Source organism: Taudactylus pleione, unplaced genomic scaffold, assembly GCF_031769625.1.
Source record: "Taudactylus pleione unplaced genomic scaffold, aTauple2 ptg000077l, whole genome shotgun sequence".
NCBI lineage: Eukaryota > Metazoa > Chordata > Amphibia > Anura > Myobatrachidae > Taudactylus > Taudactylus pleione.
Window position 1 is genome coordinate 1,472,672 of NW_028284479.1, and position 16,336 is coordinate 1,489,007.

The window sequence follows — 16,336 nt, forward strand, 5'->3', positions numbered from 1 at the left end:
CCTGCCCCGCATGCTGGTACTTGGAGAACCACAAGTACCAGCATGCAGGGCATTAAGGGCCCACTAGTACCTGTAGTTCACCTGTAAAAAAAATGTTTAAAAAAACACAGGACACACACACCGTGACAGTATAAGTTTATTAAACATACATACACACACACACATGTACACATACTCACCTATGTAACCTGTAGCATCGGTCCACTTGTCCGGTAAAGTATCCCTAGGGGACCTGTGAAAAAAAACATACTCACCATCTCCTATGCGAGGTTCTGTCCTCTTCGTTCCAAAGTAGGCATCCCCGGACTTGGCAAAAAAAAAAAAACGAAAACGCGATCCACGAACTTAGTACCGTTCTATAGAACGGTACTTCCCGAATGAGAGCTTAGCGGCGGGGTATCACCATGGAAACCCCGCTGCTAAGCGTTCATTGGCTGAGAGAGGTCATCTCCCGTCTCTCAGCCAATGAACGGCTCCCTCCATTGTAGTCAATGGTGGGAACCGCAGGGTAAACTTTAATAACCTTGCGGCTCCCAGCATTGACTACAATGGAGGGAGCCGTTCATTGGCTGAGAGACGGGAGATGGCCTCTCTCAGCCAATGAACGCTTAGCAGCGGGGTTTCCATGGTGATACCCCGCCGCTAAGCTCTCATTCGGGAAGTACCGTTCTATAGAACGGTACTAAGTTCGTGGATCGCGTTTTCGTTTTTTTTTTTTGCCAAGTCCGGGGATGCCTACTTTGGAACGAAGAGGACAGAACCTCGCATAGGAGATGGTGAGTATGTTTTTTTTCACAGGTCCCCTATGGATACTTTACCGGACAAGTGGACCGATGCTACAGGGTTACATAGGTGAGTATGTGTACATGTGTGTGTGTGTGTGTGTGTGTGTATGTATGTTTAATAAACTTATACTGTCACGGTGTGTGTGTCCTGTGTTTTTTTTAAACATTTTTTTACAGGTGAACTACAGGTACTAGTGGGCCCTTAATGCCCTGCATGCTGGTACTTGTGGTTCTCCAAGTACCAGCATGCGGGGCAGGCTTGCTGGGACTTGCAGTTCTACTTGTAAAGACAATGTTTGATATTCTTTATTTACACCACACCACACAATCAACCCGCCACCCACCGCCACCAGGGGTGGCGGGGATAGCCCCGGGCTATCAGCCTGGGCCTGGGGTGCCCTGGAGAGGGTGACCCCTTTATTGGGGGGGTCCCCAGCTCTCCAGGGATCCCCGGCCTGGGCTGACTAGCGGTCAGGGCTGATGCTGCGGCTGGGGGGCCCGGTGAAAGGGCTCCCCTGGCTGTGGCATCAGCCCCCCGCTAGAAAAAGTCCAGTGCTGGTTCTGGAACATACAGGGGAACCCTACTCATTTTTTTCCCCTGTATTTCCAGAACCAGGACCGGATCAGAGCCCAGAGCTGGTTGCGCAGAATACGGGGGACCCCTACGTCGTTTGTCCCCCGTATTTTGGCAACCAGCTCTGGTTCTGACTAGCCCGGTGCTGGTTGTGTTTAAGTACAGGGGACCCCTATGTCGTTTGTCCCCTGTATTTAAGCACACCCAGCACTGGGTCACTAATGCCCGGGGCTGGTTGCTCTTTTTTTGGGGGGGGGGCACGCCATTTTTTTCTCTTTTTACACAGGTTTTTTTTTTTTTATTTACCACAGCAGCACAGACGGGTCTCACGGACCCGTTAGTGCTCTGTGTCAATGACACAGATGCAAGTAGCACGGATCTCCTGGTCCGTGCGTGCATCTGTGTCATTGAAATACACAGCAGCACAGACGGGTCTCACTGACCCATCTGTGCTCTGTGTCACTGTCAATCACACAGATGCATGTAGCACGGATCTCACGAGTCCGTGCTACATGCAAATGAGCACCATAATGCTGATTGGCTGAGAGCCGTGACAGACGGCTCTGTCAGCCAATCAGCACTTTGCCCATTAAAGGCAAAGGCATTTTTTTTTAAATGGCCGCTCGAGGCAAAACCTCGAGATCCGACAGCAGATCTCGAGGTTTTGCCTCGGGAGAGGGATCCGGGGCAGACAGGGAGATCCGAGCTTGGGCTCGGATCGCCCCGGATCCCCGAAGTTCGGGTGGGTTCGGTTCTCAGGGAACCGAACCCGCTCATCCCTAATATATATATATATATATATATATATATATACATATTCTCCAAAAATAGAGACATACCAGCACTCCATTATAATGCAAAAAATAGCAGTAAACTTTAATATGCCTTAAAGAAGTCAGAACAAACATCAATGAACAGCTCAAATAGTAAATAGGAGATACTTAGCATCAGACAGGGTACCACAGAGTCATAGTCGTGCGCCTGAGCATGGAAGAAGGCAGCGCTGTAGCTTGACAGCTGTTTCGGTAATACCGTTATCAAGAGGCAACTGTCTCCATATCTGAAAAACAAAAAAGGTTCATCATGGGGGGTTTCTGGGTAACCCTCCCAGCATGCGCTACTGACTAGTTATGTGTATGTACCTATTTTGTATGTGTGGGATATTCAGTACACACCCACATCCCAGTTTTTGGGACCTGTGTCTATATATGCAGGACTGTGACTATAAAGATGTATGGGGATAAAGTGAAAATGTCACTGGCAAATCCAACTTACTGCTGTTCTTTTCATCAATTTCAATGTTTATGATTTTCTTTGAAATACCACAAAATTTATTCCCTCTTATATCTTACATTAATCATGAGGGTGAGGAGACATTCGGACTGTCTTTATTCCATTTATTACATGTAGCACTTAACAAAAAAAGTACTAAGGGGCTTATTCATCATCACTTACGGGCCATTACACATGAATAAAAACTAGTTTCCGTATGTTTTAAATAACAAGCCTATTCAGCATTAGTGCCCCGTGTTCAATGGGATGGTTATGGGTGCTTGACACTCACTATGTGTACAGTGAGTATATCGACACAATGCTGGAGCCGGGATCCCAACACAGAATTTTACCTGTGCGGTTGTTATAACTTTAAACATGCCATTTACCGGCATGTTTAAAATGATAACATATCAAAATGTTGGTATTTAATTTTAATGGCTGGCTGACATGGGGGAACGTTTAAGCAAATTCAGTCTACATCAACCACATTGGCTGACAAAATTGCCATTTGGCCAATACTAGTACTAAAAGCAGTGATTACTATAAGATCCAGTTTCCATGGATCCACCTGCACTGCTTGGCAAAGGAGATTCAGGTCTCCCTGCTTGCCTGAGTTTTCCATCTTGTTTGGATAGCTGTATGCAAGGACCATAACTCCAGGACACAAGTGACTTATGCTGAGCATACATTGTCAGATAAAATGTCTGTGAGACCGACAGACATTTTATCTGACATGCCTGAACGTGTCAGATACCGTGGCCATACACTGTGAGATATGTCACAGTGTATGGCCACATGATTAGTGGCTTAATTAAGAAGGTGCGGGGGGTGCAGGCTTTATTGGGTGGCACCACCTGAGGGGGTAACACCAAAATAGCAAAGTTACTTGAATGGTGTCACCGAATGGCAAACAGGGGTGATGGATGATGGTAGAGAGCCAGGGGGCTACCCAGAGGTGCCCAGAGTGCTGGGTAAGCCCCCAGCATGATGAGAAAAGGGGCGTGACACACAGCCATGCCCCCAAAACATCATGAATCAGGGACATGGCTTAATTGGCTCAAGACTAACCCCTTTCCCCTTCGGCATGCTGAGGACCATAGGTGTGGTGACAGAGTGAGGACAGCACACTGCACACGATATCTGGGTTTCTCCCCTGGGAAGGAAACATTTCCCCATTCCTCCCATGAGAAGGAAAAGGGGAAATGTCAGGCGGTCAGCAGCGGCAGCGCATACACTGCCTGATTTGGCCAACCGATGATCGGATCAGTCAGGCATGTTGGAAGATTTCTTATGCCCGACTGTCCGATCATCGCTGTTGATAATCTGCAGATCGGGTTGATAATTGCATAATGTATGCATGTCATTAGAATTCAGTGACTGCTCCAATTTTCACTCATCCTGAGGGCAGAGTTTGTTTTTCTTCCACTTTCATGCTACAGTGCACTGGCTGTGTTTTATACATACACTGGACTATTGTTTTGGCTTCCGGATGGCAGGAAATCGGGTATTCTCTCTGACATTCGAATGGTGTTCTTGCACGATTCAACTCATCATCGCATCTGCTCTTCTGTGAGATTTCTGGGTACCCACCTGGCGCACACGTAATGCATTTTCAGTTCCTTTGTTACAATATGCTGAACCCATTCGAATGAGATGCCAAGTGAAGCTGAAATTTGCGTAAAGTTAACCTTCTGTCATTGTGCAACATCTCCGCAGCTTTGGCAATGTTGACATCTGTAACCACGCTGGATGGTCTCCCAGAACGCACTTCATCAGTCACTCGCGTATTACCCTCTTTAAAATGCTTTCACCACCGTAATACTGCAGCACGGCTAATTGTTGATCCACCGTATGCTTGCCGTAACATTTCATGAGTTTCTTATCCACTTTTGACACAAAATGTAATCACACATCTCTGACGTAATCTCACAGACACGTCTTCCTCATCCACCATTATGAAACTTATGAAGATCTTCCACTCGCTGTGACCAAACAAAGAAGACAACGGCAGTAAAACTGCAGGTTCAGACACATGGATGTATGAGCTTCACAATAACCAGTATAGCTTTGCCACGTCTACCTATGGGACAGAGAAACAGAGGCAGTCTCATTACTTTTCAATCAGCTCTCGTATATAAAAAATAATCAGGTTAGACTGTATTGCTTACAGTACAAAAGTACATAAAAAGGCTATTTGTCATGGCCATGCAAATTTAAACATCCAGTGAACACACAGTACTGTGACGGTGCTCCTCTTATCCCATTCTGCCATTTCACCTCCTTCATGTCTAGTAATCATTATCTAGAATGTACTGATCAGCTCAGTTGGTGAAGGCCATGTTCAGCCATTAAACATCTCTCCTTGAATAAATCATTAGATTATCAGTTTTTAATTTATTAAAAAGTGATTGAATAACATTCACCTGTCTGCATAAACCACAGTATTGAAGCTTCCCAAAACAAATGTAGATATTTTGTAATGTTGAGTACATACTCTGACAAAGCTTGGAATGAGCTGAAATAAAGATGTTTTGGCAGACTAATGCAGCACACAACTAGTTAATGCAACCAAAGGAGTCCTTCTGTTCTCCTGTGTCACCAATGATCAAATGTCACAGAACAATTAGATACACTTCAGTCAGTGCTGGTTTGGTGTTAGATGAGGAGTCTATCGGAGCACAGGTCATGCTAGGAGGATTGGGTGGCACAGTTCGCGGCCATCCAGGTAAGCATCAGTCATGAGCAGCAGGAAATTATGGAAGAGAGAGAGAGTGCAGAGATAAGAGGCACTGAAGATGACTGGAGAGTGGTGATAATACTCTCTATCACAGAGAGATACTTGACAACAAAGAAACTGCTGGAGAGATAAAAAGACTGTGAGGCACTCAGAGGTTTAAGGCACCAATTGTGGAAGTGATGAAAGGTACTGTAATTCTGAGAGGCATGAGAAGCACAGAAATAACAGGATACTTGGAGACACATGGAATCCCAAGCCTGAACTCTGAAGGAAAGAAGATCTGATACAGAGCTGTGGGCTGAGTAAGTTTAAATAGCAAACCCGTCAGACGAAATGGGTGCTCAATTGTTAGTCTGATTACATGAGCAGAGTTTACAAAGAGATAGACACACCCCTATAGTCATAGGTGAAACTGGGGCTGGTCCAGGGGTGCACCGGACTACCCATTAGCCCTGTTCGCGATCCACTAGACTGTCCGCCCACCAGCTAACCCACTTCCCCACCCATTGCTTTTTTTTGGAGACTTGGCACGTGACATCATGACAACACACCGGGCCACTGAAAGAGAGGAGCCAGGATTCAGAGCACCAAGAAGGTAAGTGTGGGGCAGGCTGGGGCTGGAGACACAGAAGGGGGGCAGTCTGGGGCTGAAGACAGAGAAGGGGGCTGGCCTGGAGACACAGAAGGGGGGCCAGCTGGGGACACAAAAGGGAGGTTGGCTGGGGACACAAAAGTGGGCTGCCTGGAGCCTGGAGACACAGAGGGGGGGGGCTGTATAGAGATACAGAATGGGGTTTGGATGGGGACACAGAAGGGGTTCTGGCTGGGGACATGGGGGGCTGGCTGGAGACACAGAAGAGGGGCTGGCTGGAGATATAGAAGGAGAACTGGCTGAAAACACTGACAGGGGGCTGGCTGAAGACACCGACGGGGGGCTGGCTGGAGACACAAAAGGGATCTGGCTGGAGACACAGAAGGGGTTCTGGCTGGGGACACAAGGGGGGGTTAGCTGGGGACACGTAAGGGGTCTGGCTGAAGACACAGTGGAGGCTGGCTAGAGACACAGAAGGGGGACTAGCTGGAGACACAGAAGGGGGTTGGCTGGAGACATAGAATGGGGACTGGCTGAAGACACAGAAGGGGGGCTGGCGGGAGACACAGAAAGGGTCTGGCTGGAGACACAGAAGGGGGCCTGGCTAGGAAGACACAGAACGAGGTCTGGCTGGGGAGACACAGAAGGGGGTCTGGCTGGGGAGACACAGAAGGGAAGCTGGTTGTACACACGGAAAGGGGCTGTTTGGTGACATCACGCCCCCTCTTTGAGTGGCTAGGCCCCTTTTTCTGTCAGGCATGCTGGAACATTTCTTATGGCTCCATCACAGTCTTATGCTGTACAGTTATTGGCCCAATAAGCTGATAATTAGCTGATAATGCCTTTTTATATGTATAATATGATTGGTTTCCAATCACAACATGCCAACCAGGAAACATTGTCTTTCACAACCTGTAAAAAGCTCCAAAGTAAACCCAAATGATCCCACCTCGCCGCTGCTTGATGTAGAGCTGCATGAGAGTCTGTTTTGTGTATGGGTCTTGTGATTTTTAGTACTGTGCAAGCTTCATAGCCGACACATGCATCTACAGGTAATTCTGATTCAGACGCATTTCAGTCACATCTCCATTTGCAGCTGAATGGGAGTAACTGGGTGGCAATAGGGCTTCACAGATAGGTAAGTTTAGTGCTACTTAGACAATAATCGCTCGACTGCGTAAATATCATCATTGTGCGCATCTTTGAATCAGGCCCACTGTGAGAGTGTAAAGCTGGGTACACACTGACAGATATATTCGCCCATATCTGTCATGACAAGTGTGTACGGGCTGTCTGCAGACCGTCAGTACATATACAGTGGCAGCCGCAGGGAGGGGAGCGTACACACCCCCGACCCGCCCCCCAGCCAGTGGGACCCGCCTCCACCACACTGAACACAGATGATGGTTGTTCAGTGTGTACGAACAACCATCATCTGCAGATATAGCTGTTTAGTGTGTACCCAGCATAAGTGTAACAGACCTCATTGTGACTCTGACATTTAATAGTGGAAGGGCAAGATAAATTAGCATCAAAGGAATTGGCTGGTGATTGGGTTTACGCTGCAAACTAAAATTGTAAACACACAACATAACATCATATCCTCATAATTGTGTCTACATTTACTGGTACATGAGTAAGATATCCAATTCAGTAAGTTCATTCTCCAGATGGAATTGAAACAGATTTAGCATACATTTGTGTTAAAATATGTTAGTATTTCAGAATATTGTGTCTGTAAAGTCAGCAATGTAGCACACCTGTAGTGTCACTGGAGATCATATGTGCCAGATATTTCAGCATGATTCATGTGGTTTTCAAAGAAACGCTCACATTACCTCTGGAAATCTAAGCCCTTTCATTTGCTGGTAACAATTAGTGTTTTCTACTAGACGTTGCAACATTATGTATAATCATATAATGTGCATGTCTCTTAGATGCTGCAAGAAATAAATGGAAAGAATAAAGTACCACGGATATGTAGCTAATACACTTCGGATGGTCTAGAACCCAGTCCATGGTTTAAGCAATTCATTTGGAGGAGTTTCCCAGATTTACCAAACATGCGGTTATAGAGAACGTCACAGCTTCCCCTGCTGACCTATCGGCTTGCAGGATTCAGATCCTCCCCTGTTTACTGAAAACAAAAAAAGACACCAAACTTCAATTTGTCTTCTCCTCCCTCTCTATTTTGCCAGTAATTTGTCAACATTTTCAACAGAGCTCGTAGCTTTATACATTGAGACATGTTAAGTGCATAAAGGCTACAGTTTTCCTGCCCAATCAGCATTCTAACTGAAATGTAGTTCTCAGGATGACCGTAACATTATTAAATAATTCTATATACCGACGTGTCTATGGACGAGTCCGGGGTCTGTATACACTTATATCTAAGTGAAATATAAATAGCCAACCACTAAAGTTTGATCCTTCTACATTAATACTGATATTGCACTATATTCATGAAGCTTTTTGGATGTATTATTAGTCTTTTAAAGAGATTAGATGGTGTGTGTTTGTATATATACCCAATTGTATCATTACATTGTCTACAGGCAACATCTTGAGGCTTGTACAGTATTTCTGATTAGTCAGTGACAAAGAGATTTATTAAAGTTAAATTCCTTTCAGTCCATAGCTCACAGAAATAGCACCATGAGTTTACTCCATGCTGCATCACAATATTTGTCAGCACTAAGCCTCATGGTGGAAGTGGTAGTCCCCAGGTAAAAAGTGAACTATGTGTAGGGGTGGCCATCGATCAATGATGGTTTGCCACCGAACGTTGATGGTTTTGCCATCGAAGGCGATGGTCCGATGATTTTCCACCAGCAATGCTAGAGTGTACTGCAATGTTTTTTTCCCTGGCCACTTAGTCCTGCCCTGGTATCTAGCCCCGCCATTTCACATAGCCAGCGTCCCCTCCTGTGATTGCCCCGTAGCCTTTCCATGACTGCCAGCAGGGATGCCTATCAATGGGTTAAACCATTAATGGTTTCTCACCAATGGTTTAGTGCCATCAATGTAAAACACATATGGCACTATCGATGGAGACCATCAATGGTTCACCGCTCTTTGGCCAATCCCTAATTTTGTGATGCTTATTACCAAACAATTGTCCTGTTTTGCACGTAATGCCGATGTTAGTGAAAATTGTTCATATTTTACAACTATACATGCATCTAAGTAGCGAAAAAGTCAGACACTGCATGTGGCCCACATTGTGTACACACAGACCCGCAATGGCAATTGAGATGTATGGTCCCCGATATGTATTGAAAATGTATTGGGCGTTCCTTAGTGTAGACTGGGAGGTGGCTATACAGACATATGGAGATGCACTGTCTTATAGGTGTGTTATGGTAATGTTAACTGGTTGCAAATTTAGACGCTTAATAGCTTACATTGGCGGCCATATTCTGACAGAGAATCTGCACCTAACATGGGGCAGGTGCAAGCTTAGATGGTGTGTCTGATGGTAGAAAGAAGCACCAAGTGGGATTGTTACCTCTAAGGTCGCACAAAATGGCTGCCTCAGACCTTGCACATTCAGATGCAGATTTGTACAGCGGTGGGACGTGAATGCAGCAAAAGATGCTAAAATGGTTTCAGTAGTTTGCAACTGAATTAGCCCCTTCCCCAGTATATGACCTGATATGTTGCTATCTGCCGGCTGTTCTTATTACGACACCTGTTTTCAAGATTGAGGGGCTGGTTCTGAGTTGGAAGCAAAGCAAAACAAGAACTGAACTTTGCACCTGAACAAACCATGTTGCAATACAATGGATACAAATACATTTGTACTCCACAGAGACAGCACTGACTAAGGTACTATAGTGGTGATCTGATGACTGCTAAGTCTAAACTCCATTACTCACTTATTATTCTTCTAGCTCTCTGCTGCATTTAACGCTGTTGACCACTCTCTTATCATATAAATACTACAATCCCTATGTCTTCAGGATCTATCCTGGTTCTCATCCTACTTATCTAATGGCTCTTTCAGTGTTTGTTTCTCTGAATGCACCTCCTCTTGGCTACAAGTCTTAGGTCCCCTGCTTTTCTCAGTCTATATTACATCTTTTGGCAGACATATTAGTTCTTTTGGATTTCAGTATCAACTGTGTGATACTGTATTAAGATCTGCCTCTCTCATCCACACAAATTACCTGCTTCCATTCACGGTTACAGGACTTTTTCGGGCTGCACCCTCTCTGTGGAATGCTCTCCCAAGCACAATAAGAATTTAATGTTTTCTCCAAACCTTCAACATTCCCTGAAAATCCCATCTCTTCAGTGAAGCTTGTCAGATTCCAGAACTACCCACATAACCTCCATAAACAAGCCTACCCAATTACATCCCCTATATACAGTCCACACATAACTTTACATATGTTCTCTTTCTTCACTTTCACATCCTGCTAACTCTAGGCCAACATTCCCGTGTGACTGAATCATACAGCCCACCAAGAAACTGCAATAGTTTGCACCTATCCTTGTGTATCAGTGCCTAATACCCTGTAGATTGCAAGCTTGCGAGCAGGGTCATTTTACCTCTATGTCTCTCTATTATTACCCAGTCTTGTTTTGTTACTGCTTGTTCCCAATTGTAAAGCGCAATGGAATATGCTGGTGCTATATAAGTAACTGACAATCATTTAGTTTTTTTGCATGCAGGGTAAATACTGGCTGCTTTTGCATGTAACTCACTAATGCTGGACAGCTTTATTTTTACACTGCAATTTAGATTTCAGTTTGGACACGCCCCTCCCAATCTAATCTCTGCACATTTCAAACCTACCCCACTTGCAGTGCAGCATAATTTTACCAAGCTCCACAGTTATGTGCTTTTTTTTGCTCCCCAAATTCATATGTGGTTTTGGTTAAACTGTAGGTGAAGCATCCAAAAATGTGAAATGTCTTATTATGTAGCCAGTGACAGCCTTGAGCGGGGGCGGTGTCAGAGCCATCTCTTCGTATAGGCTTAATGGGCAGTTGCCAAGGGGCCCCACAATGCTAGGGGCCCAGGCTCCCGCTCCCCCCATAGCTTGCAGCAGCTACTGCCTCCTCACATCTATAGAGATGGCTCTGGCTGAATATAGGGGGAGCTGCAACATGCAGCTCCTTCCAGACAGTTCCCATGGGGCTTGAGAGCTGGCCGGCCAGGTGATGTATTCTTTTCCCTGTCCCGACTCCCACAGGGGGCGCTATCATCAGCAGTCATGCACACAGGAAGGGGAGAGCAGCAGTCATGCTCTTTTCTTCATATATGGTGAAATTTTACTCTGAGGTTAGAATTTTTATTGTAAATTTAACATCTTCGTATTTCGACGCCCCACCCCTGCCTTTTCCTGATCTTCTCATACATCTGAACATGTTTATCAGTCTCATCTTAAGCGAGGCAGCTCTTGGAAAAGTCAGAATTCTCCAGTGACAGCTGCACTCTGAAAATAAAGTTTGGTATAGCTAAGTGGATGGAGCTGGTGACTAGTATTCTGAGGAACTCATCTTCCTCTCTCTATAAAATCTGGGCTACATGGACTCATTTTAATAACATATCACCTTCTTCTAAATATAGCCCATACTGTGAGGAATCACACATGTACAATATCCTATCACCATTTGAGTCCCTTCCCACTTTCCTGACTTCTTCCCTCTTACCCCTTACCTTTTATCCCCTTTTAATTTTCATCAGTAAAAATAAAAACCAGACATCAAAACGTTTTTCTTTTTATGATTATTGTACATCTGCATTTACATGAAAAAGTTGCACTATTACAAATTACACTTTTGCATTTATCATCTGTGTAGAATGCTTAGCTGTTTCGTGTTTGTATTTATTTGAAGGTTCTAATACATAATTGTTAAAAAAAAAACTACCAGGTGAACAGTTTTATTCTTCCAAGTGTAGCTTTTTTTTATTTTTCATTTAATTTCTTTGTTAAATGTACACAATTTTTTATCTGTTGTGATAATGAAACACAGATTGTAGCTTGTATGTATCCAATACTCTTCTGTCCCAGTTTCCTGCATGTTTTATAAAGGGGTTGGATATGAAATACCGGCGGCTGAAAAATCAGGGACCCTGGAAGCCAGACTGCTGAAAATGCCAATGAGGGAAGGTAAGTATGCTATCCCTCCCCTCCCCCCCTAACCATAACCATCCCTTGGTGGTGCCTAAACCTAACCCTAACCTCCCCCCCGATGGTGCCTAATCCTAAGTTCCCCTTCCCGCACCTTAAACCTAACCGTGTCGTGGAGGGTGCCTAACCCTAAACTCCCTCCGGTGGGGTGCGTAACCCTAATTTCCCCCCGCGGGTGCCTAAACCTAACCCTCCCTTCCCTGGGGACAAGAAGATAGTTACCCATCCTGGATATTCGGGATTCCAGCGGTTCGGGATGCCGATGTCGGTATCCTGAGCTCATCCGGGATATCGGCGTCGGCATTATGCCTGGCGACAGAGTTCCGGCGTTGGTATATCGACGCCCCGCATCTCGTCCACGACAATATAACTACATCCCGTTATAAAGATCCGACTCTTGCAAGTAGATCCACTGTTCCTTTTACACATTTTATTCACCATCCACTATGTATCACTTGGTTGGTCATTCATTATACTTGGATATAATACAGTAAATATTATAGCTAATAAATATTTGAATAAATGAACCCAATATGAAGACATATTTAATAATCATCACAAGATGGCCTAGTGCAGTTGAAATAATTATTCATATTTAACAGTGACAATTGTGACATAGGATAATCATTCTTTACCAAGGAAAAAAAAGTAATGTTTTATTTTGCTCCATTCTTTAGCTAGTGGTAGAGATGACATAATAGTGTAACGTACGATGCACATGGAGTAAAGAGATACAGCATGTCAGATTTCAAGGTATTGGTGTTTGAAATGCTCCATCTCACTATAACCATTACAATCATTACATGTATTCTCTGTTACTATTAAGTAATGCAGCAAAGTAATGCCCCCATTTACTAACGAGTTTTATCACCAAAACGAGTGGTAAATGTCACTGTGTATGATAAATGGTGCTCCAGCCAATCAGCCCCCAACTGTCATTTTTCTAACAGATGACCGTTGGGAGCTGATTGGCTGGAGGACCATTTATCATACACAGTGACATTTACCACTTGTTTTGGTGATAAAACTCGTTAGTAAATCAATCTGCAGACCAAGACACAGGTCTGCAGGCCATAGCCTGGATGCCGTTCACTTCCTTTTTTAGATAACACTATTCCATTTTTCATGTTTTAGGAAAGAGATGTTAGCCTCACCCACATAGAGTCAAGACCTTCCCGCCTTAACAAAGATGAGTACCAGTTCTTCATCAATTTGGATAACAAAAGCACCCCTGCTCTGGATGAGATTGTGAGATGTCTTAGGTGCGACATTGGGGCAACTGTACATGAGCTGTCCCGAGACAAGAAAAAGGACGCTGGTAAAGTTTCCCTGACAATTATTCTCATTAACACTTTATTGATGGGGTTAGCCAGAAAGAAATTGCTGTGCTTTTCTGGCCGCGTTAGGCTTTAGTCATTTATCACTACGTGCCTTTACTTACATTGTAACTGCATTCATTATTGGCATATACTAGTCCTTCATTTACTGCTTTTGCACTTCAATAACCACAGCATCTATAACCAAAGTGAAATATTCTGTTGCTTGTGAAAAAAGCATGGGGTCTCATTTGCACTATGATAACAACCTAGATAACAATAATATAGAATAATACTTAATCCTGTGTGTCTGTAGCTTAGGGATCCAGGCCTTATCCTTTTGCTGTAGTACAGTACAATACTCATATAAAGAGGCAGTGAGAGCAGCATCAAAGTATTATGTTGGATTCCTGGGTCTGGTCTCCTATAGACCAGACATGTGATCTCCCAACTGCCCCTGCATCCTCCTTTATGTGGTCGCTGTTCTACTGACAGGACAGATGACATCAGGCCTGAACCCTTACTCCACCACTGTATATGTGCTGAAGGAAGTCGGCTCACACAAAGGGAGCCGCATACGGTACTGCGCATGCGCCACCAGCAAATGCTTGTACCTTCCTAGTACTGTGCACTGTGCCAGGAACGTGAGGGATTCTCGTGCGGACTCTGTCACCCTGTGGAGACAGTCTTGCAGATCGAGAAAGTCACAGAGCAGTTGCTCCATTTAATGTGACATTTACATTTTTGCACCTACACGAATAATTTGTAGGCACTTTTGACATGAAAATGTAGACACGTCTAGTTTGCGGAAACAATTCCTCAGTGAAGAGTAAGCACGCACCTTGAAATGGATGGCCAATCTATGAATACTGGTGCAAAACTAATGTATTTAGCAAATTAGCAGTGTGCAAGGACCCCCGGTCCCAAAGAGGGGAGGTGAGTACAAAGTGCCCAAGTCTGACAAGGAAGCGAAAACACTGCAGAGGGCACCATTATGCACAACTGGGTATGACCATGCCCCCACATGCTTGGCCACCCCTCTAGAACTGGATCCTGATAGATCTCTTGGCGGCCATAGCAGTGTGCATCCAGGGCATTAAATGAGGACTTGTGTATTTTCAGCTCACTGAAAGGGCAGACTAAAAAGCCACAATATCAACACAATCTACGTATGTTAATATGTTTTTGCTGCCGTTGTTTAGTTTTACTGTATTAGGTTCCAACTTCATGTCTGAAATTGCTTGCAGATTGTAATCTGTTGGTTAAATTCCTTCCTTGCTGTGGGTCCAGCACTGGTAATGATTATAGATAAAATCTGTATGATGGGACTGATGGTAACATATAAATATATATCTTTACATTAGAGATATTACAGAAAGGTGATCATTGATAATATATCATATACAATAAATAAAATACATATTTCAAAACACAAAACACATCCCATATACAGTGGTACGATTAAACTAAGGGCTCTATTTAATAGTTTCTGCAGTTCTGTGGTACTTAACGTTTGTATTGAAGCATATTCCTGTGATCCAGCATGTTTTTATACTGTAAATGTATTACCATGCAAAGTAAATTTTATTGCATCAGTTTCTGCAGACAAAGTCCAAAAACATTCAGTTTTCTAGTTTGCTAAATACGGGACGAGCACATTGGGTCCCTAATAATAAATGCCCTGTTACATAAAACTTGCAGAAATGAGATTCTGCTTGTGTAACGGGCCCGTAAGTGATGATGAATAAGCCCACTGGTGTTAAAAACAAAAAGGGCAAAATTAGTAGCTTTCTTTCCACATATTTATTTTTGTACTTTGCTAATGGTAAGGGGCATTTACTGAAAAGCTTCCAACATAACAAAACACAACTGGACTTATTCTTGGGGGTTCAGAGTTGCAAAACACTGACTATGTGCAGAATGTTGTTCTGTATTATGGCTTTACACTTAAACATCAGGTGTCAGCCATGATCAAATCCTCATTTTTCATCAGAGGAACATATACACAATCAAACACTCAATTCCCTCATAAGATCAGACTACACTCATACAAGCATTTGTATCCTCATGTGTGAATTACTGCAATGCCCTCTACCTAGTTCTCCCAGCAAAAGAATTGCACCCAGGTGGTACAAGATGCAGCAACCAGTCCCTTTCCTGCCACATACAGCAACACCCATTCTCTACTCCCTTCACAGACTGCCTGTAAGATGGCAAATCTATTTCAATATTGGCTAACTGACTTTTCAAAGCTCTACATACTGTATTTTATATAATCAGGGTCCAAGATACCTGAAGCAGTTACAGATTCCTTACACCCCCACTAGCTTGCTTTGGGCTACAGATGTAGGACGGGATGTAGTCGGTATCCCGGGCCTGCGGGATGCCGACGGTGTAAATACCAGCACTGAAATCTCGACAGCGTCGAGATCCTGGCACCAGTATCCCGACCGACGGCATCCCAAAGGTAAGTATCACCAGTAAGGGGAGGGTTAGGGTTAGGTATCGGGTAGGGAGGGTTAGGATTAGGGTGCGGGGAGGGGGAGGTTAGGTTTAGGCACTAGGGGGCAGGTTAGGTTTAGGCACTAGGGGGGAGATTAGGTTTAGGCACTGGGGAGGGAGAATTAGGGTAGGAGTTAGGGTTAGCTTTTTCTTGTTTCCTGATGGGTCTCGGGATTGTGACTGTTGGGATGCCGCTGTCGGTATTCTGACCAGCGGCATCCAGGCCGTTGGCAATCCATACCCAACCCATGTAGGACTACTGTACTCGCATTACATAGTATCTCCCATACTTTATTTGGGAGTTGATCTTTTAGCTTTGCGGCTCCAACTCTTTGAAACCATGGGCCTAGCAGCACCTCTGGGGCTCGCCTCCCCTCTGCAGGCATAGCGACAGGGGGTACTAAGAGGACAC

The 16,336-nt window shown here is 44.4% G+C and overlaps 1 protein-coding gene across 2 annotated transcripts in view; it reads left to right on the forward strand.

The window, feature by feature from the left end:
• The window catches only part of PAH (phenylalanine hydroxylase), a 95,663-nt gene that overhangs the window by 34,777 nt on the left and 44,550 nt on the right, over positions 1-16,336 (forward strand). For both annotated transcript variants that reach the window (XM_088467864.1, XM_088467865.1), the window contains exon 3: positions 13,241-13,424. In XM_088467864.1, the coding sequence (XP_088323990.1) occupies positions 13,241-13,424 (184 nt within the window). The remainder of the gene's footprint in view (positions 1-13,240; positions 13,425-16,336) is intronic.